This window comes from Oncorhynchus clarkii, unplaced genomic scaffold (assembly GCF_045791955.1).
Source record: "Oncorhynchus clarkii lewisi isolate Uvic-CL-2024 unplaced genomic scaffold, UVic_Ocla_1.0 unplaced_contig_8776_pilon_pilon, whole genome shotgun sequence".
Lineage (NCBI taxonomy): Eukaryota > Metazoa > Chordata > Actinopteri > Salmoniformes > Salmonidae > Oncorhynchus > Oncorhynchus clarkii.
In genome coordinates this window covers 3,486-26,434 of record NW_027259644.1, presented here as the reverse complement: position 1 = coordinate 26,434, position 22,949 = coordinate 3,486, and the positions used below count along the sequence as shown (strand labels likewise).

At 44.2% G+C, this 22,949-nt stretch overlaps 1 protein-coding gene across 1 annotated transcript; it reads right to left on the bottom strand.

Annotated features, from left to right (window-relative positions):
• Positions 1-857: 857 nt before the first annotated feature.
• LOC139400589 (calcium/calmodulin-dependent protein kinase type II delta chain-like) lies at positions 858-20,702 on the bottom strand. The gene is made up of 6 exons (XM_071145358.1): positions 20,649-20,702; positions 17,984-18,074; positions 11,896-11,950; positions 5,648-5,713; positions 1,949-2,021; positions 858-1,070 (listed from the first exon to the last, which is right to left on the bottom strand). Exons 1-6 carry the CDS (start codon positions 20,700-20,702, stop codon positions 990-992), a joined length of 420 nt encoding a protein of 139 aa, XP_071001459.1. The 3' UTR covers positions 858-989.
• Between the last annotated feature and the right edge of the window lie 2,247 nt (positions 20,703-22,949).

The window sequence follows — 22,949 nt, the reverse complement described above, 5'->3', positions numbered from 1 at the left end:
GCCTCCCCTACACTCTAACCACTAGGCTACCTGCCTCCCCTACACTCTAACCACTAGGCTACCTGCCTCCCCTACACTCTAACCACTAGGCTACCTGCCTCCCCTACACTCTAACCACTAGGCTACCTGCCTCCCCTACACTCTAACCACTAGGCTACCTGCCTCCCCTACACTCTAACCACTAGGCTACCTGCCGCCCCTACACTCTAACCACTAGGCTACCTGCCTCCCCTACACTCTAACCACTAGGCTACCTGCCTCCCCTACACTCTAACCACTAGGCTACCTGCCTCCCCTACACTCTAACCACTAGGCTACCTGCCTCCCCTACACTCTAACCACTAGGCTACCTGCCTCCCCTACACTCTAACCACTAGGCTACCTGCCTCCCCTACACTCTAACCACTAGGCTACCTGCCTCCCCTACACTCTAACCTCTAGGCTACCTGCCTCCCCTACACTCTAACCTCTAGGCTACCTGCCTCCCCTACACTCTAACCACTAGGCTACCTGCCTCCCCTACACTCTAACCACTAGGCTACCTGCCGCCCCTACACTCTAACCACTAGGCTACCTGCCTCCCCTACACTCTAACCACTAGACTACCTGCCTCCCCTACACTCTAACCTCTAGGCTACCTGCCTCCCCTACACTCTAACCTCTAGGCTACCTGCCTCCCCTACACTCTAACCACTAGGCTACCTGCCTCCCCATCAGGATCAGTAGAATAACTGGCTCTGTAACGGGCTCTGTGTCTCTCTCGTCTCAACTGACCCAGGCGACGTGTCGGAGACAGTCTATCAAAGTTCTTCATTTTTATTCAACCTTCATTTACTTAAGGGGTGTATTTATTTAAAGGCAAACGGATGAATCTGAAAGTCCGTCTGGATGAATGAGGTCACCCTGCAACTAGAGTTCAAAGAGGAGGAGAGGAATGAGAGGAAGAAGGAGGGAGAGGAGGAAAGGCTGTGTTTGGCTTCCCAGTGTCTCTACTCACCTTGAGGTCGCGGTGGACCACGCCCGTCTGGTGGCAGTGGAGCACAGCCTCGAGGATCTGCTGAATGCAATGACTGCATGCAAACACCAGGGGGCGTAGGTTATTGACGAGCTCACACTCACTGTCTGTGACATGCGCTCTGCTTGAGACTGGGGAGGGCAGCAGTGGTGGTGGGGATGATGTTTGAGTGGTCTTTACTATCCCCCCCAATTACCACCCCTTGACCACTAGCACCCCAGTCTAGAGAATTTATTTACCCAATTGGATGGGATTGCCTTGAATATAAGAGAAAGGCAAGGTGGTAGAGATTCTAATAAGTGAATGAGGCTATAAGATTGGCCAGACAATTTATGCAAAAGTGTGTTCTGATTGCATCATTAAGAACCAGGACATCTGGCTATGACATCATCACCCACCCGCTATCCCCCCGGGTCATAAAACAGAAGTGGTGTTAACTCCCCGCCAGCTGTGAGCTCGACCCTGGGGAGGGAGTAGGGGGAGGTGAATGTATTGATACTATTTCACCTCAACCCCCCCACCAAAACAAAAAGGGGCTTATCAAATCCCCCAGGTCCTAGACTCACAGCAGACGTTCTCCCAGGACCCAGGCTCACAGCAGGCGTTCAAGGCAGAGAGCCGAGGACCGGGAAAGAGATTCTACATGCATATCGTTTGTTTACAGAGGAGGGCAAGGTGAGCTGGTGTCACCTCATCTCCCTGCCGCCCCAGCCCCCTGGTGGGTCACCTGACCTCAGCCACAAGTAGTGATTGGTGGAGGGGTGGGGGTCAGGGTGGCTGGTGGTTGGGAATGGAAGAGAGGAGGAAAGCTGCTTGTGTGGGTAGTAGGTAAGGGGGGTTGGTGGTTGTTCATTTGTGGTGGAATTCGGGTGGGAGGGCAGGCGGGCGAGGGGCGGGCATGGTGCCAGCATAGTCTCTGTGTTGTGTACTAACCTTCATGTCCCTGTGAACTATACCACTTTGGTGACAATGATTTACACTTTCTAGAATCTGCTGTATGCATTGGCTGTGGAGGAGAGAGACAAGGCCAGAAGAAGCAAGGGAGGACGAGCGAACACAAGGGAGGACGAGAGAACACGGGGGAGGACGAGAGAACACGGGGGAGGACGAGAGAACACGGGGGAGGACGGGACAACACGAGGGAGGACGAGAGAACACGAGGGAGGACGAGAGAACACAAGGGAGGACGAGAGAACACAAGGGAGGACGAGAGAACACAAGGGAGGACGGGAGAACACAAGGGAGGACGGGAGAACACAAGGGAGGACGAGAGAACACAAGGGAGGACGAGAGAACACATCAGAGAACAGAAGAAAAATGGACAGCAAAACTAAAATAATATAAAAATAAAAAATTCGAGAGTAGTAAAGTTCACATTTTGTACTACCTCAAACTTTGGAAAGTGGTAAATCCATAATTATAAATCATTATAAATCATTAACTTCCAATACCAGAAATGGCAAAAGATTTTGGCAATGAGGCCCTTTATCTACTTCCCCAGAGTCAGATGGATAAAAATGTTACGACTGCGTGCAGTTTGAAGGAAGCTGCTAACTAGCGCTAGTGCAATTGCTAACTGACGTTAGCGCAACGACGAAGTCGATGGGTATCTGCTAGCATGCTAGACTTCCAGTAACTGCTCTAACCCTAGTTAGCATTTGCTCCTTCATGCAAATGGTATCCATGACTTCATCTGACTCTGGAGAAGTAGATTCAATGCCAAAATCCCCAAATATCCTTTTAAATTGAAAAGTATTTTTTGGTATGAGTAGAAACAGTCAGACTAGAATGAGAGGATTTCAAACTCTCAGGTCATTGTTTGTTAATGAAGAATGCTATACAAGCAGACATAGAAGGTACTGTATAGATGTACAGCCTGGTGATGGGAGAGCAACAGAAAAACAGAAGATTATCTGTATAAGATACATTACAGACAGCACACACAGATATAACACAGACACCATAACCACTACAGCAACAACGAGAGGGAGGGTGTATACAGTAACACACCTATAGATTATTCATAGTTACAAACTACTATAATTGCTCATTATAGTGTGTGTGAAATGTGTTATGTATAAACAGTACATTTATCATTGTCCTCATTAAATTGTGGCATTTTGAAACTAACTCTAATGATGAAAAATCCTCAACCCAAATACATTCTCTATAATGTGTGGTTTCAGGTCCACTGACGTGTGTTTGACTAGACCATGAACATAGCTGCTGTGAAGAAGGTGTGTCAGTACTATGCTACTGCTACTCACTGTTTATTATCTATACATAGTCACTTTACCCCTACCTACATGTACACTGCTGCTACTGTCAGTTTATTATCTATACATAGTCACTTTACCCCTACCTACATGTACTGTCTGTTTATTATCTATACATAGTCACTTTACCCCTACCTACATGTACAAATTACCTCAACTAGCCCCCACACATTGACTCTAATGGGTACCGGTACCCCCTGTATACAGCCTTGTTATTGTTATTTTATTGTGTGCATTTTTTTACTGCAGTTTATTTGGTAAATATTTCTTAACTCTTCTTGAACTGCACTGTTGGTTAAGGGCTTGTAATTAATATTTCACTGTAAGGTCTACACTGTTGGTTAAGGGCTTGTAATTAATATTTCACTGTAAGGTCTACACTGTTGGTTAAGGGCTTGTAATTAATATTTCACTGTAAGGTCTACACTGTTGGTTAAGGGCTTGCTTGTAAGTAATATTTCACTGTAAGGTCTACACTGTTGGTTAAGGGCTTGTAATTCATATTTCACTGTAAGGTCTACACTGTTGGTTAAGGGCTTGTAATTAATATTTCACTGTAAGGTCTACACTGTTGGTTAAGGGCTTGTAAGTAACATTTCACTGTAAGGTCTACACTGTTGGTTAAGGGCTTGTAATTAATATTTCACTGTAAGGTCTACACTGTTGGTTAAGGGCTTGTAATTAATATTTCACTGTAAGGTCTACACTGTTGGTTAAGGGCTTGTAATTAATATTTCACTGTAAGGTCTACACTGTTGGTTAAGGGCTTGTAATTAATATTTCACTGTAAGGTCTACACTGTTGGTTAAGGGCTTGTAATTAATATTTCACTGTAAGGTCTACACTGTTGGTTAAGGGCTTGTAATTAATATTTCACTGTAAGGTCTACACTGTTGGTTAAGGGCTTGTAAGTAATATTTCACTGTAAGGTCTACACTGTTGGTTAAGGGCTTGTAATTAATATTTCACAGTAAGGTCTACACTGTTGGTTAAGGGCTTGTAATTAATATTTCACAGTAAGGTCTACACTGTTGGTTAAGGGCTTGTAATTAATATTTCACTGTAAGGTCTACACTGTTGGTTATGGGCTTGTAAATAATATTTCACAGTAAGGTCTACACTGTTGGTTAAGGGCTTGTAATTAATATTTCACAGTAAGGTCTACACTGTTGGTTAAGGGCTTGTAATTAATATTTCACTGTAAGGTCTACACTGTTGGTTAAGGGCTTGTAAATAATATTTCACTGTAAGGTCTACACTGTTGGTTAAGGGCTTGTAAATAATATTTCACTGTAAGGTCTACACTGTTGGTTAAGGGCTTGCTTGTAATTAATATTTCACTGTAAGGTCTGCACTGTTGGTTAAGGGCTTGTAATTAATATTTCACTGTAAGGTCTACACTGTTGGTTAAGGGCTTGCTTGTAATTAATATTTCACTGTAAGGTCTACACTGTTGGTTAAGGGCTTGTAGGTAATATTTCACTGTAAGGTCTACACTGTTGGTTAAGGGCTTGTAATTAATATTTCACTGTAAGGTCTGCACTGTTGGTTAAGGGCTTGTAATTAATATTTCACTGTAAGGTCTACACTGTTGGTTAAGGGCTTGTAATTAATATTTCACTGTAAGGTCTACACTGTTGGTTAAGGGCTTGTAATTAATATTTCACTGTAAGGTCTACACTGTTGGTTAAGGGCTTGCTTGTAAGTAATATTTCACTGTAAGGTCTACACTGTTGGTTAAGGGCTTGTAATTAATATTTCACTGTAAGGTCTACACTGTTGGTTAAGGGCTTGCTTGTAAGTAATATTTCACTGTAAGGTCTACACTGTTGGTTAAGGGCTTGTAATTAATATTTCACTGTAAGGTCTACACTGTTGGTTAAGGGCTTGTAATTAATATTTCACTGTAAGGTCTACACTGTTGGTTAAGGGCTTGTAAGTAACATTTCACTGTAAGGTCTACACTGTTGGTTAAGGGCTTGTAATTAATATTTCACTGTAAGGTCTACACTGTTGGTTAAGGGCTTGTAATTAATATTTCACTGTAAGGTCTACACTGTTGGTTATGGGCTTGTAAATAATATTTCACAGTAAGGTCTACACTGTTGGTTAAGGGCTTGTAATTAATATTTCACAGTAAGGTCTACACTGTTGGTTAAGGGCTTGTAATTAATATTTCACTGTAAGGTCTACACTGTTGGTTAAGGGCTTGTAATTAATATTTCACTGTAAGGTCTACACTGTTGGTTAAGGGCTTGCTTGTAAGTAATATTTCACAGTAAGGTCAACACCCTTGCTGTATTCGGTGCATGTGACTAATAAAGTTGGATTTGATTTGAGTCTGTGTGAGTCTGACCTGGCATCTGCTTCGCTGTAGTACTCTCTGGCTACGATATCCTCAAACAGCTCCCCACCAGTCACCCTGAAACAGACGGGAAAATTAGACAAGTTCATTCCAAGCGAAAAGTTCGGAAAACCGCGGGAGACCCGGAGAACAGTGTTGCAATTAGCTATGCAAATCTGCCATTCAGGCATCTTCAAGGAAGAGAGAGAAAGGATATGAGACACAAAAAAATCATGAATTAAACAAAAGACAACAATTATGCTTGTGCTTTCTGATCATTAGAATAACACACTCCAATGGTGTTAGAATCTCAACATTTATGGTTCACACTAGATTGGAATGCTGTGTATTACAATGAGCTAAATGTCCCAAATTCCAAGTGTTATTTCAAGGAACTGGGCAACTCAGGAGATGGGAAGGTTTCATGTAACCACTCTTGGCACAACACCAGACTAATACTTGTTCAGTGCGCTCACACTTAGTATTAGCCTAAGACATAATTTCATGGTAAAGGTTATAGGGAACTGAAGGTCACAACAGTTCATCTCGAAGACTTCAGGTTTGACCATGCAAATATCACTCCAAGACAATTTGTTTTTCCGATTTTAGCGTTTCTATTTTTAATTCCCATTCATTTGATAAAGTAGTCCCTCCTGTTTGTGTGTGACTTTAGTTTCTCCTTTCGCCCATGCCTAATTTTCTGTTCCTAAATGTAAACCACTGTTGCACAATACATGCTATTTCTTCTCTTTATGTAAGCTCTATTGTTACGTATCAAAGATTTGTCCAAGTCATTGTCCCCAAAACTCTATCCAAACAACCTTTCTCTGGCCTACTGTCACATGCGACAAACCACAGGCATTCTCGCAATGCTTTCAATTTGTTCCATATAACGCATTAGTAAGAAGTGGTCGTTCATTGAATGGAGGAACACATTAAAATATAAAATGGCAGGCAGGTGGCTATAATAAAAGTTTTTTTTTTAAAGTACCTCTTCTATTCACGGTCAATGTGATTTAGCCTCACTGCAGTTTTATTGTTTGTTGTCATTCTTTACTTGGGTAAAAATAGAGAAAAGCTTTCATCCCTGATCTGATACTTAAAAAATCAAAATAAATTTAACAGCCCATTAGTCAAATGAAATGCAGCATTTAAAATATATTGGAACGGATTTCCCCTTCCAGCTATCACATAAAACACTGTCAAACTGCTACCAACACACAAGAGACTGGTAGAGAGAGAGGAAGTCATGGTAATGGTCTTCTTCTGAAGTTATATTGATCTGTGTGTCAAAAATGTTTGAAATATGGAGCCAATATGCGATGGTAACAGAGTATATATAAATATAAGAGAGAGAGAGAGAGAGAGAGAGAGAGAGAGAGAGAGAGAGAGAGAGAGAGAGAGAGAGAGAGAGAGAGAGAGAGAGAGAGAGAGAGAGAGAGAGAGAGAGAGAGAGAGAGAGAGAGAGAGAGAGAGAGAGAGAGAGAGAGAGAGAGAGAGAGAGAGAGAGAGAGAGAGAGAGAGAGAGAGAGAGAGAGAGAGAGAGGCAGAGAGAGAGATGTAGTGAAGGAACACTGTAATCAAATCCCTCAGGTCAGGGTTCAAACTGATTTATAAGAGGCTAGGCAAACAAAAGTCTAAATCATACTGTAATATGTCCCCTTTAGACCAGAGGACTCATGTCCTCACCAAACTCTGGGGCTGTTGTAGGCTTTAACTTCGGTCTGAATACTTATGTAAATAAGGTATTTTTTATTTTGAATACATTTGCAAACATTTCTAAAAGACGGTTTTGTTTTGTCATGATTTTTTTTTTTAAATAAATTTTAGAATAAGGCTGTAATTTAACAACATTTTGAAAAAGCCAGGCCCACCCACCGGGGAGCCAGGCCCAGCCAATCAGAATGAGTTTTTCCCCAAAAAAAGGGCTTTAACATTAGATTCTCTGGCAACAGCTCTGGTGGACATTCCTGCAGTCAGCATGTCCATTGAACACTCTCAAAACATCTGTGAAATTGTGTTGTGACAAAACTGCACATTGTGGCCTTTTATTGTCCCCAGCACAAGGTGCACGTGTGTAATGATTATGCTGTTTAATGAGCTTCTTAATATACCACATCTGTCAGGTAGATGGATTATCTTGGCAAAGGAGAAATGCTCACTAACAGGGATGTAAACAAACTTGTGCACAAAATTTGAGCATATGTAACATTTCTGAGATCTTTTATTTCAGCTCATGAAACCAGCACTTTACATGTTGCGTTTATATTTTTTGTTCAGTGTATATGGCTTTTTTTCAAGCTTGACCAGCTCTGAACCAATGGGAAGTGTGATGTACCCTTTTCCATTGGTTATGTAAATTCCCCAGAAGGGAGCAGTGAAGTGACAAGAGAACAGAGAAAAGAAGGAGCGAGTTGATGGAGAGAAGACGGTGAACAGATGCTAAGAGAGGCCATCTACGGATCTGTGTTAGTTATTCCCAAGCCTGGAGAGATTCTAGAGACACACACACACACACACAGACAAAATATAATTAGTATTCAGGTTTATCTAACAATGACTACATTTACAGTGTGCATACAACCAAGGAACATGGTGTAGCAAAGAGCTGAGTACACAGTACTCATACAGTACACAGTACTCATACAGTACACAGTACTCATACAGTAAACATACAGTACTCATACAGTACACAGTACCCATACAGAACACAGTACTCATACAGTAAACATACAGTACTCATACAGTACACAGTACTCATACAGAACACAGTACTCATACAGTACACAGTACTCATACAGAACTCATACAGAACACAGTACTCATACAGTACACAGTACCCATACAGTACACAGTACCCATACAGAACACAGTACACAGTACGCATACAGTACACAGTACCCATACAGAACACAGTACTCATACAGTACACAGTACTCATACAGTACACAGTATTCATACAGTACACAGTATTCATACAGAACACAGTATTTATACAGTACACAGTACTCATACAGTAAACATACAGTACACAGTACCCATACAGTACACAGTACCCATACAGTACACAGTACCCATACAGAACACAGTACTCATACAGTACACAGTACCCATACAGAACACAGTACTCATACAGTACACAGTACCCATACAGAACACAGTACTCATACAGAACACAGTGCTCATACAGAACACAGTACTCATACAGAACACAGTATTCATACAGAACACAGTATTCATACAGTACACAGTACTCATACAGTAAACAGTACCCATACAGAACACAGTACTCATACAGAACACAGTGCTCATACAGAACACAGTACTCATACAGAACACAGTATTCATACAGAACACAGTATTCATACAGTACACAGTACTCATATAGTAAACATACAGTACACAGTACTCATACAGTACACAGTACCCATACAGAACACAGTACCCATACAGAACACAGTACTCATACAGTACACAGTACCCATACAGAACACAGTACTCATACAGAACACAGTGCTCATACAGAACACAGTGCTCATACAGAACACAGTATTCATACAGAACACAGTATTCATACAGTACACAGTACTCATACAGTACACAGTACCCATACAGAACACAGTACCCATACAGAACACAGTACTCATACAGTACACAGTACCCATACAGAACACAGTACTCATACAGAACACAGTACTCATACAGTACTCATACAGTACACAGTACCCATACAGTACACAGTACTCATACAGTACACAGTACCCATACAGAACACAGTACTCATACAGTACACAGTACTCATACAGAACACAGTACTCATACAGAACACAGTGCTCATACAGAACACAGTGCTCATACAGAACACAGTGCTCATACAGAACACAGTACTCATACAGAACACAGTATTCATACAGAACACAGTATTCATACAGAACACAGTACCCATACAGTACACAGTACCCATACAGTACACAGTACTCATACAGTACACAGTACCCATACAGAACACAGTGCTCATACAGTACACAGTACTCATACAGTACACAGTACCCATACAGTACACAGTACTCATACAGTACACAGTACCCATACAGAACACAGTACTCATACAGTACACAGTACCCATACAGAACACAGTGCTCATACAGAACACAGTGCTCATACAGAACACAGTGCTCATACAGAACACAGTGCTCATACAGAACACAGTATTCATACAGTACACAGTACTCATACAGTAAACATACAGTACACAGTACTCATACAGTACACAGTACCCATACAGTACCCATACAGAACACAGTACTCATACAGAACACAGTGCTCATACAGAACACAGTACTCATACAGAACACAGTGCTCATACAGTACACAGTACCCATACAGAACACAGTGCTCATACAGTACACATACAGAACACAGTGCTCATACAGAACACAGTATTCATACAGTACACAGTACTCATACAGTAAACATACAGTACACAGTACTCATACAGTACACAGTACTCATACAGTACACAGTACCCATACAGTACACAGTACTCATACAGTACACAGTACCCATACAGAACACAGTACTCATACAGTACACAGTACCCATACAGAACACAGTACTCATACAGAACACAGTGCTCATACAGAACACAGTGCTCATACAGAACACCGGTACATACAAACATCAGTGATTCCTGTGTAGTGTTATAATATCCATTCGCGCGCGCACACACACCCACCCATTGAATAAGATAATTCTGTAATAAAGCAGTAATGGAGAGTGTGTTGGGGAGGAGAGCAGGGGGAGTGAGGACATGAAACAGATGGAGGAGGCGGACGACACCGGGGGAACATGCCCGCTGCTAATCTCCCATGATGCCCCACTGACAGGAGGACAACGCCGTCCTGCGATTTGCTCTAGTGGAAATGTTCGCCAGCTTTGTTTACCTTACCTAAGCTCATGCCCTCTCTGTGTGTGTGTGTGTGTGTGTGTGTGTGTGTGTGTGTGTGTGTGTGTGTGTGTGTGTGTGTGTGTGTGTGTGCGTATTTGAAGAGTTACACTGTGTCTACAGTGATCAGATTCCTTCTCTTATTCTCTTCTAAATTTGGGTTAGATTGATTAAACCCAAATAACCTATTCACTTTTGAAGTAAGAATAGTTTCTAAATCCAATAACACTGCAGGCCTACTGAACTAGGTGTTTAAGGATACTGTACATATCTTAGAAAGCCACGAAGGGATTGTATTGTTTCTGGTCACTGTAGGACATTGTGGCTGAAGCTATGTCTTGCATACACCACTGGTCGGATGGTTGGGGTCGACGGTGGGTTACACCACTGGCCAGATGGTTGGGGTCGACGGTGGGTTATACACCACTGGTCGGATGGTTGGGGTCGACGGTGGGTTACACCACTGGCCAGATGGTTGGGGTCGACGGTGGGTTACACCACTGGCCAGATGGTTGGGGTCGACGGTGGGTTATACACCACTGGTCGGATGGTTGGGGTCGACGGTGGGTTACACCACTGGTCGGATGGTTGGGGTCGACGGTGGATTATACACCACTGGCCAGATGGTTGGGGTCGACGGTGGGTTATACACCACTGGTCGGATGGTTGGGGTCGACGGTGGGTTACACCACTGGTCGGATGGTTGGGGTCGACGGTGGGTTACACCACTGGCCAGATGGTTGGGGTCGACGGTGGGTTATACACCACTGGTCGGATGGTTGGGGTCGACGGTGGGTTACACCACTGGTCGGATGGTTGGGGTCGACGGTGGGTTATACACCACTGGTCGGATGGTTGGGGTCGACGGTGGGTTATACACCACTGGTCGGATGGTTGGGGTCGACGGTGGGTTACACCACTGGCCAGATGGTTGGGGTCGACGGTGGGTTATACACCACTGGTCGGATGGTTGGGGTTGACGGTGGGTTATACCACTGGTCGGATGGTTGGGGTCGACGGTGGGTTACACCACTGGTCAGATGGTTGGGGTCGATGGTGGGTTATACACCACTGGTCGGATGGTTGGGGTCGACGGTGGGTTATACACCACTGGTCGGATGGTTGGGGTCGACGGTGGGTTATACACCACTGGTCGGATGGTTGGGGTCGACGGTGGGTTATACACCACTGGTCGGATGGTTGGGGTCGACGGTGGGTTATACACCACTGGTCGGATGGTTGGGGTCGACGGTGGGTTATACACCACTGGTCGGATGGTTGGGGTCGATTATATTGAAAGAAACATTGTACTTACAAGTCAAAGACCAGGTAGTGGAATCCCTCCTCTGATATGCTGTCATGGAGCCTCACTGTGTGAGAGAGAGCAAGAGGAGGGGGGAGGGGATGAGAGCGAGAGGAGGGGGGAGGGGATGAGAGCAAGCGAGAGAAAGAGGAGTGGGGGGGGGTGAGAGCGAGTGGGGATGATGAGAGCGAGTGAGAGGGGAAGGGAATGGGATGAGAGCAAATGAGCGAGAGGGGGATGAGAGGAAGAGAGAGAGAAAGCAAAAGTCTGATTAGAAATTATGCACTTCAGACGGAACCATTTAGTCATCCAGTCTGTGCTTGTGTGTGTGCGTGCGTGCGTGTGGTCTGTGTGCCAGGCAAAGAAAATTTAAAAAAAGTCAGTGAGGAAGAGAACCTCATCCATTACACAAATGACCCTGATTTAAACGTCCTCGCTCCTGCCTGACTCAATTGAATCCATAATAAACCTCGGAGGCCGTACAAACTCCACATTCATCTCACGGAGACAGACTCAGAACACAATACAGCAGAGGTTCACATCAATGGTACTACACATCCCAAACGTGTTCAATGGGCATTTCCTTTAATGTGTCAGGAGATGTCTTGTTGATGTATTGTGCCATATCAGCCCACTTCCCAACACATCAATCAATAATGAATGCTTAACCACATCAATATCACGTCCTATAGCGTACAAAACGCTTTCATATGACGGACACATCATACAGGAAGTATAAATGCTTCCTGTTGAAATATGACCCTGTTGAGAGTTCAGTGAACTGTATTTGGAGCAGTCTGCCTTGATACATGTCGTCATATAACCCTGATGTCCTATAGTCTAAACATGAGGGGTTCACAACCAGGGTTCTTCTTAGATCCTCAAAGTTCTCTGAAGAACCTTAGAAAATTGCCCCCAAAAAAAGGTTCTTCCAAGAACCCCATAGGTGGGGTTCATCGAGGAACCTCCTTAGTTGGTGGGGGTTCTTGCAGGAACCGAACTGCCCAACTGTAACATTTTGATTTGAATTTAAAAGGACAGCAGGTACAGGCACTTAACTGAACATTGTAAAGAACTCAATATAAAAAAGGTAAGGTTTGTCCCTTGTATGATCTAAATTGATATTGTTTTATGATGATACCATCTGTCTTTTCATATTTGTGCAAATCTTTCTTAAAACAGAAAATGAACACAATTCAATGAATATCAATCAACAGATAGGTAAGAATATGTAGGCTATAAGAACATGTTGAAGGCTGGCTGTATTGAGTGCAGATGACTGAACTGTTCACTTTTGTGTCTGTAGGTATACAGACAAGGAGGCGTACAAAGGTATGTCAATTGGTATTGTTATGTTATGGAGATCACATGTAGTATCCTCTTCCCTTTCCTCTTCAATGAATATCCCACAGGCCTCTACATTATGGATTTATAGCGGTTTCCTCACAGTTTCAATCTGAAGAACCCCTAAAGGATCCTCCAGGAACCGTTACTTATTTACAGCGTACAGCATCTTAATGCCAAGGGCTACACGGGTCACCATGCAGGAAACAGCCAGTCAGGTGTTACCGCCTTTCAATTGGTCAGCAGGACAGGCCGAGTGGTCAACAGGCCCAGCCAAATCTCGGTTCTATTCTTAGGGTTTTGGGTCTCTGAACAGGTGTCGCACACACCCAGCTATTTTGGCCTGATCTTCTGCACAGATGAACACAACCCTTGGAGAGGGATGACCATGAGGAGACCTTGCCATGGTTGGTATGTTAGGTTTATATGGTACAACCAATTAGCCAGCCATCAGTGTAATTAACACACAAGAGGAAAACGACTTCCCTGGGTGATGATATTATACAGATGGATGAGGGAGAGAGAGATGGGGGTGAGAGAGACGGGGAGGGGGGGGGGGGGGGGGGGGAAAGGAGTTGGAGAAAGGGTAAGGTAGAGGTCAGGGAAAAATAAAATGGAGAAAGAGGACAGGAATCCCCTTGGGTCCCAGTCAGAGATAACATCCCACCTCCGAGGCATCTAATGAAGCAATCGCTACACGCACCAGCCAATCAGAGAATGAAACTGAGACGGATGACCTCAAAGGAGGAGGGATGGATGTTCAGACAGAGTAAAGATGGCATACTGTAGCAATATGGGAACTTCCTTCAATACACTCTTAGAAGAAAGAAAAAAAGATGCTTTCTAGAACCTAAAAGGGTTCTTTCGGCTGTCCCCATATCAGAACCCTTTGAAAAACCCTTGTTGGTGCCACTTAGAACCCTTTTGGTTCCAAGTAAAACCGTGTTGGGTTCCACGTACAAGCCTTTTCACAGAGGGTTCTACATGGAACCCAAAATGGTTCTACCTGGAACCCAAAATGTTTACCCTATGGGGACAGCTGAAGAACCCTTTTTGAACCCTTTTTTCTAAGAGTGTAGAATCACTTGGGTTATTATCTCTATAGCTAGGCCCTTGAAGGGTAGGTTTTGAGACACATCCTATGAGGGTACGGTATGAAACCTGACAGATGATTTAGACACTCAATAGGCAGGACAGTAATCAGTCATGCTAGGCATTCATGTTATCATGTTTGATCTGACAATGAATCTTGATGGTTGTATAGTCGTCTCAAATAAAACTGAACTCAGCGCTACTCTGTATCCTGATCCCTCTTTTGACGAACCTAAAGAATACTTAAAGGGCAGCTTTTTTGTAACGTTGCAAAAATGTGAAACTTTTTGTTGTAAAATTTAGCAGAAAAGCTCATCCATGCTTTTGTCACTTCTAGGTTAGACTACTGCAATGCTCTACTCTCCGGTAACCCGGATAAAGCCCTAAATAAACTTCAGTTAGTGCTAAACACGGCTGCAAGAATCTTGACTAGAACCAAAACAATTTATCATATTACTCCAGTGCTAGCCGCTCTACAACGGCTTCCTGTTAAGGCAAGGGCTGATTTCAAGGTTTTACTGCTAACCTACAAAGCGTTACATGGGCTTGCTCCTACCTATCTTTCGGATTTGGTCCTGCCGTACATACCTACACGTACGCTACGGTCACAAGACGCAGGCCTTCTAATTGTCTCTAGAATTTCTAAGCATCTCAGCTGTTGGCAGGGCTTTCTCCTATAGAGCTCCATTTGTATGGAATGGTCTGCCTATCCATGCGAGAGACGCAGACTCGGTCTCAATCTTTAAGTCATTACTGAACACTCATCTCTTCAGTAGGTCCTATGATTGAGTGTTGTCTGGCCCAGGGGTGTGAAGGTGAACGGCAAGGCACTGGAGCAATTGCTGTCTGTGCCTGACAGGCTCCTTTTTCTCCACTGGGATTCTCTGCCTCTGACCCTATTACGGGGGCTGAGTCACTGGCTTACGAGTGACCTTCAATGCCGTCCCTAAGAAGGGTGTGTCATGCCTTTTTTTAGCTATACACAACTTGAGTGGGTTGAGTCACTGAAGTGATCTTCCTGATCTTCCTGTCCGGTCTTGCGTACCCTCGGGCTTGTGCACTGGAGGAGATTTATGGGCCAAAGTTTATTTGTTTTTTATTTTATTTTTATTTTTTAGATTTACCCCTTTTTCTTCCCAATTTCGTGGTATCCAATTGTTGTAGTAGCTACTATCTTGTCTCATCGCTACAACTCCCGTACGGGCTCGGGAAAGACGAAGGTTGAAAGTCTTGCGTCCTCCGATACACAACCCAGCCTAGCCGCACTGCTTCTTAACACAGCGCGCATCCAACCCGGAAGCCAGCCGCACCAATGTGCCGGAGGAAACACTGTGTACCTGGCAACCTTGATTAGCGCGCACTGCGCCCGGCCCGCCACAGGAGTCGCTGGTGCGCGATGAGACAAGGACATCCCCACCGACCAAGCCCTCCCTAACCCGGACGACGCTAGGCCAATTGTGCGTCGCCCCATGGACCTCCCGGTCGCGGCCGGTTACAACAGAGCCTGGGCGCGAACCCAGAGTCTCTGATGGCACAGCCCTTAACCACTGCGCCACCCGGGAGGCCCCGGGTAGTAAAGTTGGTGGTCTTTTGATATCCCTCTAGTGGTGTGGGGTGGCAATAATAATAGCTCCAGGACTGAGAACTGAGACACATGGCCACCCAAACCACTCTTCCTCCAATGGCCTCCCACGTTATACATTTTATCGCCAAGACTTCTCATCGATAGACAAACAAAATGCCCCCCCCCCATATCATCGTCTTGTTCTTCCGCCCCCTCATCCTTCTCTTCCTGGGAAAGAACAAACAGTGTGAAAACAACCACACCAACACCCAGTGTGGTCATCAAGTCTTACAGTGCCTTGGCCTCCGTGTGTCCCTTGGCAGCCCGCAAGGGCCTGGGAGAACGTGGGCGAGGTCTGGTTTTAACAGACTTTCAATGTTTATTTACCCAGGATCCACCTAAAAATGGCTTTGGGGCATATCAAGGTTGGTTACCTTCAAAATGGAGATAGCCTACATGGGAGTGTGTGGAGGTGGGGGTTTATCCCTGAGGCGTGAGATATCTTGGGGATGGACACATTGCTGTTTTACCAGGCAAAAGGCCGGTCCTTTCTAACTCTTTTTAGCCATGGATGATGGGACAGTTTCCCTGGCACAGTGGGCTGGCCAGGACTGAGACAGACGGTCAAGTGTGTGTGTGGGCGCGCTCCCGCATGTGTATTATGGAATAACAGTGCGATTGTCTTACTGCTACCAGTGAAGTGCCAGCTGGTATCATCGGACATGGCTACAGTGTCCTGAAACACCACCCTCGTCTCAGTCTCCAGTATCTATGCTGCAGTAGTCTATGTGCCAGGGGCTTGGGTCAGTCTGCCCTATCTGGTGTGTATTGCTATCTGGTGTGTATTGCTCCAGTATTGCTATCTGGTGTGTATTGCTCCAGTATTGCTATCTGGTGTGTATTGCTCCAGTATTGCCATCTGGTGTGTATTGCTCCAGTATTCCCATCTGGTGTGTATTGCTCCAGTATTCCTATCTGGTGTGTATTGCTCCAGTATTCCTATCTGGTGTGTATTGCTCCAGTATTCCTATCTGGTGTGTATTGCTCCAGTATTCCTATGTGGTGTGTATTGCTCCAGTATTCCTATGTGGTGTGTATTGCTCCAGTATTCCTATCTGGTGTGTATTCCTCCAGTATTCCTATCTGGTGTGTATTCCTCCAGTATTCCTATCTGGTGTGTATTCCTCCAGTATTCCTATCTGGTGTGTATTCCTCCAGTATTCCTATCTGGTGTGTATTCCTCCAGTATTCCTATCTGGTGTGTATTCCTCCAGTATTCCTATCTAATAATAATAGCTCCAGGACTGACAACTGAGACACATGGCCACCCAAACCACTCTTCCTCCAATGGTCTCCCACGTTATACATTTTATCACCAAGTCTTCTCATCGATAGACAAACAAAATGCCCCCCCATATCATCGTCTTGTTCTTCCGCCCCCCTCATCCTTCTCTTCCCGGGAAAGAACAAACAGTGTGAAAACAACCACACCAACACCCAGTGTGGTCGTCAAGTCTTACAGTGCCTTGGCCTCCGTGTGTCCCTTGGCAGCCCGCAAGGGACTGGGAGAATGTGGGCGAGGTCTGGTTTTAACAGACTTTCAATGTTTATTTACCCAGGATCCACCTAGAAACGGCTTTGGGGCGTATCAAGGTTGGTTCCCTTCAAAATGGGGATAGCCTACATGGGAGTGTGTGGAGGTGGGGGTTTATCCCTGAGGCGTGAGATATCTTGGGGATGGACACATTGCTGTTTTACCAGGCAAAAGGCCGGTCCTTTCTAACTCTTTTTTTTTTTTTTGCCATGGATGATGGGACAGTTTCCCTGGCACAGTGGGCTGGCCAGGACTGAGACAGACGGTCAAGTGTGTGTGTGGGCGCGCGCCCGCATGTGTATTATGGAATAACAGTGTGATTGTCTTACTGCTACCAGTGAAGTGCCAGCTGGCACATTGAACAGAAAGAGGAGAGGGATTAAATGTGAAGGAGAGGGAAGAGATTAAAAAGGTCAGGGACAGGGGAGTGGAGGACAGGAGAAAGTGAGGAACTGAAGGTGGAACACTGATTCACAGATGTTAGACTTGTACAGTATTTGACTAACCGATATTGGGGTGCTTGAGCAGACGACAAATCCTGGCCTCTCTTTCCAGCTTCTGGTGATCTATAGGAGAGACAAAACAGAAGGCGTCAGTCTGAGGCACGCACACACACACACACACACACACACCTTAACCCCAAGGGCTGTGGCATTCTCTCACATTGTAGTTACAGAGTTAATGTTATCTTCTCTTGGGTTGTAAGACAAGAAGCCTGATCCTGTTCTACTCCGGTTTTCACATAGCGTGGTCACTGTTAGCGTGGTCACAGTTAACAGTGACCACGCTAACAGTGACCACGCTAAAAAAGGTATTCCATGTGGCTTCCGTGTTCCATTCCCAGACGCCAAAGTAGCGTAAATGATACACAACGCCAAAAGTACAAGCCGGTGCATGATCTGTAATTTCAGCAGGGTCAGATTACAGTCCAGTTTCCTGACACCAGAGGAATTGCTACAGTACATCCAATCACTTTCACCTTACAGCAGAATGAGATGAAGGGTCACCATGACTTCCCAATCCAACATGATTCATTAGGAACTAAATGAAGGGTCACCATAACTTCCCAATCCAACATGATTCATTAGGAACTAGATGAACGGTCACCATAACTTCCCAATCCAACATGATTCATTAGGAACTAGATGAACGGTCACCATAACTTCCCAATCCAACATGATTCTTTAGGAACTAGATGAACGGTCACCATAACTTCCCAATCCAACATGATTCATTAGGAACTAGATGAAGGGTCAGTGAATGGAACTGAGTGTCCTGTTGGAACAGTAGTGTTATGTACTCTGGGCTTTACACACAAACACAACGGACGGATATCGTCGCTCTGTATTCACCTTTACCTTCGCTCCTTTGTTTACGTGTTTTGATCATTCACCAGGTGTCTTAAGAGTGGAGCTACTAGGCTGATGTCAGTGAACTTGGCAGTCCACTGTGAAATCTGGTTCCCACCCCACTTCAGGGAAGAGTAATGTTAGCATGCACATCTGGTGAGCTCATCTAGACGGAGTATTTTTCACACCGTTTATATTCATCATGCTGCCAACAGGATATCAGGCCACTGCAACACTTAGGACTGCTCAACGACCACTTTGCAATAATAACACTTCCATGGGTGAATTAAATGTGACGCGAGTTAATTGAGATGTCAATATCAAGTGCTATTCATTTCTACACAATACTGGTACCTCAACTGGTACCCCAGGGAACATTCTCATTTCCTAAAAAGGGCAAGTATTTGAAAACCACTTAAACATTTAAATTCATCAAGGTTATTCACTACTGCAATTCCTCCAGGTGTTGCTTTCATCTTTCATGTGGCCAACCTCTGCGACCAGTAAATTATTTGACATGAATAAATTCAGCCGACAGAACCAGGAAATGAACCTAATTTAAAGTGTAGCGCGGCGTGTCCTTCACAGATAAATCAAAAGTGGTTTGACAAAAGTTGAGGAGGTAAATAGCCACATGGTATTTCTGAAACCAAGAGGAGAGCTCATTTTGAACCCCAATTTGAAGAATTAATGACGGACTCGTTGCCGGCAAGTATGCTGGATTATTAATGCTTGATAAACAAGTTTGGCATAACGACAAAAGGTTACCTCAGGGACGCTGTGTGAGTGAGTCAGAGGTAGACAGAGTGTTAGGGACAAAGGGTTAGGAGAGCGCAGGGGGTTATGAATAAATTAAAAGGCAGGGTACGGGGCCTGAATGTTTATGTTACATGTAGGCAGGGTTGGGGTCAATTCAATTTAAATTCCAGTCAATACAGAAAGCAAACCAAATTACAATTAATTCTTCATTGAAAAGCATTGAAATGTCAGTGTACTTCCGGAATTGACTGGAATTACAATGGAATTGACTCTAACCCTGTAGGTAGGCCTTTGTCAACATGTGTAGAGTTGAAGATCCCCTTTCTTGCTGTGACATTTGAAATGTAAAGTGAATAAAGAAAGTGGTTCATGTTCAGGTTAGATACATGTGTTGTGTTCGGTGTATCCATGTGGAATTCCAAAGGCATCGCCATAGGCAATTCTATAGGGGGGGCACTGCCATCTTTCACCTGCAGGGTGCGCTCAATAGTTCAGAACAGGTGGACAGGCAGGTATTGCGAGCGTGTGAGACTGGGTCAATGACCAGATCCTCATCAACTCTCTAGGTTAATGCCAGATCAATGCTACAGATATGTCAGTGAATCTGTGAATGTGTGTGTGTGTGCCTAGGTCTCATCTGAGCCATATTGGACCACGTCTGATCCGTTGTAAGATTATTCTAGAGACCACATGCTATTTTTAGGACCTATGATGCATTTGTGCAGCTCTAATCCACAGTCAGACGTAAACTTCACAGGGCCTGGAAGCTTTCCCATCCAATCAGACTCAAATGCCATAATCCTACACACACCAATCGGATGTCTATTCACAGCAGCCACATTTCCATTTCTCCGATCAGGTTTGCTTTTACAGGCCTGTAATCTGTGCTCCTCCAATCAGATGTGCTTTTCTATGGTTGTAATCCCTGCTACTTGAGCCAGATGTGACGCGGTAGCTTCGCTAATGAGCTCTCCAATCACGTCTTGTTTTACAAACGTCTAATCCCAAATTGCACCAATCAGATGTGCTTTTACAGGGCGGTAATCCCGATCGCCGGGCGGACTTTGGCGTGCTTCCATTCTCTCCCGTCGCCACCTTTCTCATCCCAAGGCGGCATGCTCCCAATCTGTGACGTAACAGGATTTACAGCTGCTTACTCTCCTCCGTCTTCTTCATCATCATCATCATCATCATCATATTCTGACCCCATTCTGTTCCATACACCTTTAGTGAGTAGCTCTAGTGAGGATAAGGAACTCCCCATGTTATTACCCCATTCTGTTCCATACACCTTTAGTGAGTAGCTCTAGTGAGGATAAGGAACTCCCCATGTTATTACCCCATTCTGTTCCATACACCTTTAGTGAGTAGCTCTGGTGAGGATAAGGAACTCCATGTTATTATGGTATTTAATTTCCAACATGGGGATTTCAATTGACCTACACAGAGAGACCATGTAAACGTCAATGTTTTATTCCCCACAAACACTCGACAAAAACATGATTTGCAAGATTGAACTTGAAACCCCTATGTAGTTCCTCAATCCGACTACCATAAATGATGTCAATCAGATGATGCATTTGGTCTGCAGCGTCATATGTGTGACACACAAAGAGACGGACTCGCCATCCTTCTCTCATTAACAGCTTCAGGTGGAGTGATTTTTAAAATGAGCAACACAACTAAAACCGTGTGGTGTGATTCGCCCCAGAGCTGACCTATTTAAACGTTCGTCAGCCCCAGATGAGCAGAGAGAGAGAATGCTGTCAGGCCTGAGAAACAGGGGCAGCAGCTATTTTCACTGCAATCAACCCCGTCCTCAGTCACTGACATGATGAAAATCTAGCACATCTGGTACCGCTGCTGCCCTCAGGTCCAATCGATTCTCAGTCCCCAACGCCTTGAAGAGGCCAATTTATCGGTGTCTTGACCTATTAGGATCATTAATAATGATGATCCTCTTAAGGATCGGACAATTCTTTTGATTTTCACATAAAATGACATATAAATATATAAATCTAACTGCCTGTAGCTCAGGACCGGAAGCAGGGACATGCATATTCTTGGTACCATTTGAAAGGAAACACTTTGAAGTATGTGGAAATGTGAAATTAATGTGGGAAAATATAACACATTAGATCTGGTAAAAGATAATACGAAGAAATCTTTGAAACGCAAGAGAAAGGCCATCATTTATTATTCCAGCCCAGGTGCAGTTCAGATTTTGGCCACTAGACGGCAGCGGTGTATACATGCAAAGTTTTAGACTGATCAATGAATCATTGTATTTCTGTTCAAAATGTTGTATCAAGACTGCAAACATGTGCTTAATTTGCCTATTAACATCTTTAAGTTCATAACTGTGCACTCCTCTCAAACAATAGTATGGTATTCTTTCACTGTAATAGCTCATGTAAATTGGACAGTGCAGTTAGATTAACAACAATTTAAAGTTTTCTGCCAATATCAGATATTTCTATGTCTTGGGAAATGTTCTTGTTACTTACAACCTCATGCTAATCGCGTTAGCTCAACTGTCCCGTGGGGGACCCACCGACCCTGTAGAGGTTTTAAAGCGCATTCCCCTCATGCCATTCCTTCCCTACCTGTTGATGCAGAGCTAGGCTGAAGGTGGGGTGTTGTAATGGCTGAAGTAAGCCCAATGGTGACGAGCTGGGTACAGCATCCTCTTAAAGTTACAGGAGAAAATAAATGGAACCAGGATTCCCAAACCCCACTTCCTCGCCTTCTTCTGGGCGACTTCACACCAGACTGTCGGCCTTGGCAGCACAGTCAGACTGATTTAAATATAATAATTATTTTCTGGAGAGAATAATAAAATAAATAAAAGGACTAAAAAGAAAAACAGCAACAACATTAAAAGCGAGACAGGAAGTTTGTGCAAGTCACCCTGAAAGTATCAGAGGATCCAGGGTAGTCCCTCATTAGAAGACAGCTTCAAAAGCAGACTGGTCCATTAAAATAAAAATGGGCCATCATTTATCGCAAGAAGACATTGTCTTTACAGCACTTTGTAAGAGAAACCGATAGCCTGAATTAATTGCCATTGAAACTAGGCCACAGCATGGCTGGGCTTATAAACTCGATAACACGGCAGGCAAGTATGCAAGTGAAGAGTGGCACACGGCTGTATAGCCGACAACACACGATTACACACAAATGTTCCTCTTAAATGACATGCTGATCGCACCGCTCACATCGCGTGTGTGAGCGTTGCAAAACAAATTTAAACATGTTATTCAATAATTGCACTAACCAAAGAGCGTCTGCGTTGCCAAGCACTAAAATAGAAGTCAGTTCTATTTGTGACGCTGAACGCAGCATTGGTTTATAGAAGCAGATA

Excerpts from the sequence above, each read along its gene's own strand:
- LOC139400589 (XM_071145358.1), bottom strand. The coding sequence starts at position 20,702 with ATGCCGCCTTGGGATGAGAAAGGTGGCGACGGGAGAGAATGGAAGCAC. Across the intron at positions 5,714-11,895 it reads CACTACCTGGTCTTTGACTT|GGTGACTGGTGGGGAGCTGT; the intron begins GTAAGTACAATG and ends CGTCTGTTTCAG. Across the intron at positions 2,022-5,647 it reads TACAGCGAAGCAGATGCCAG|CCAATGCATACAGCAGATTC; the intron begins GTCAGACTCACA and ends TCTCCTCCACAG.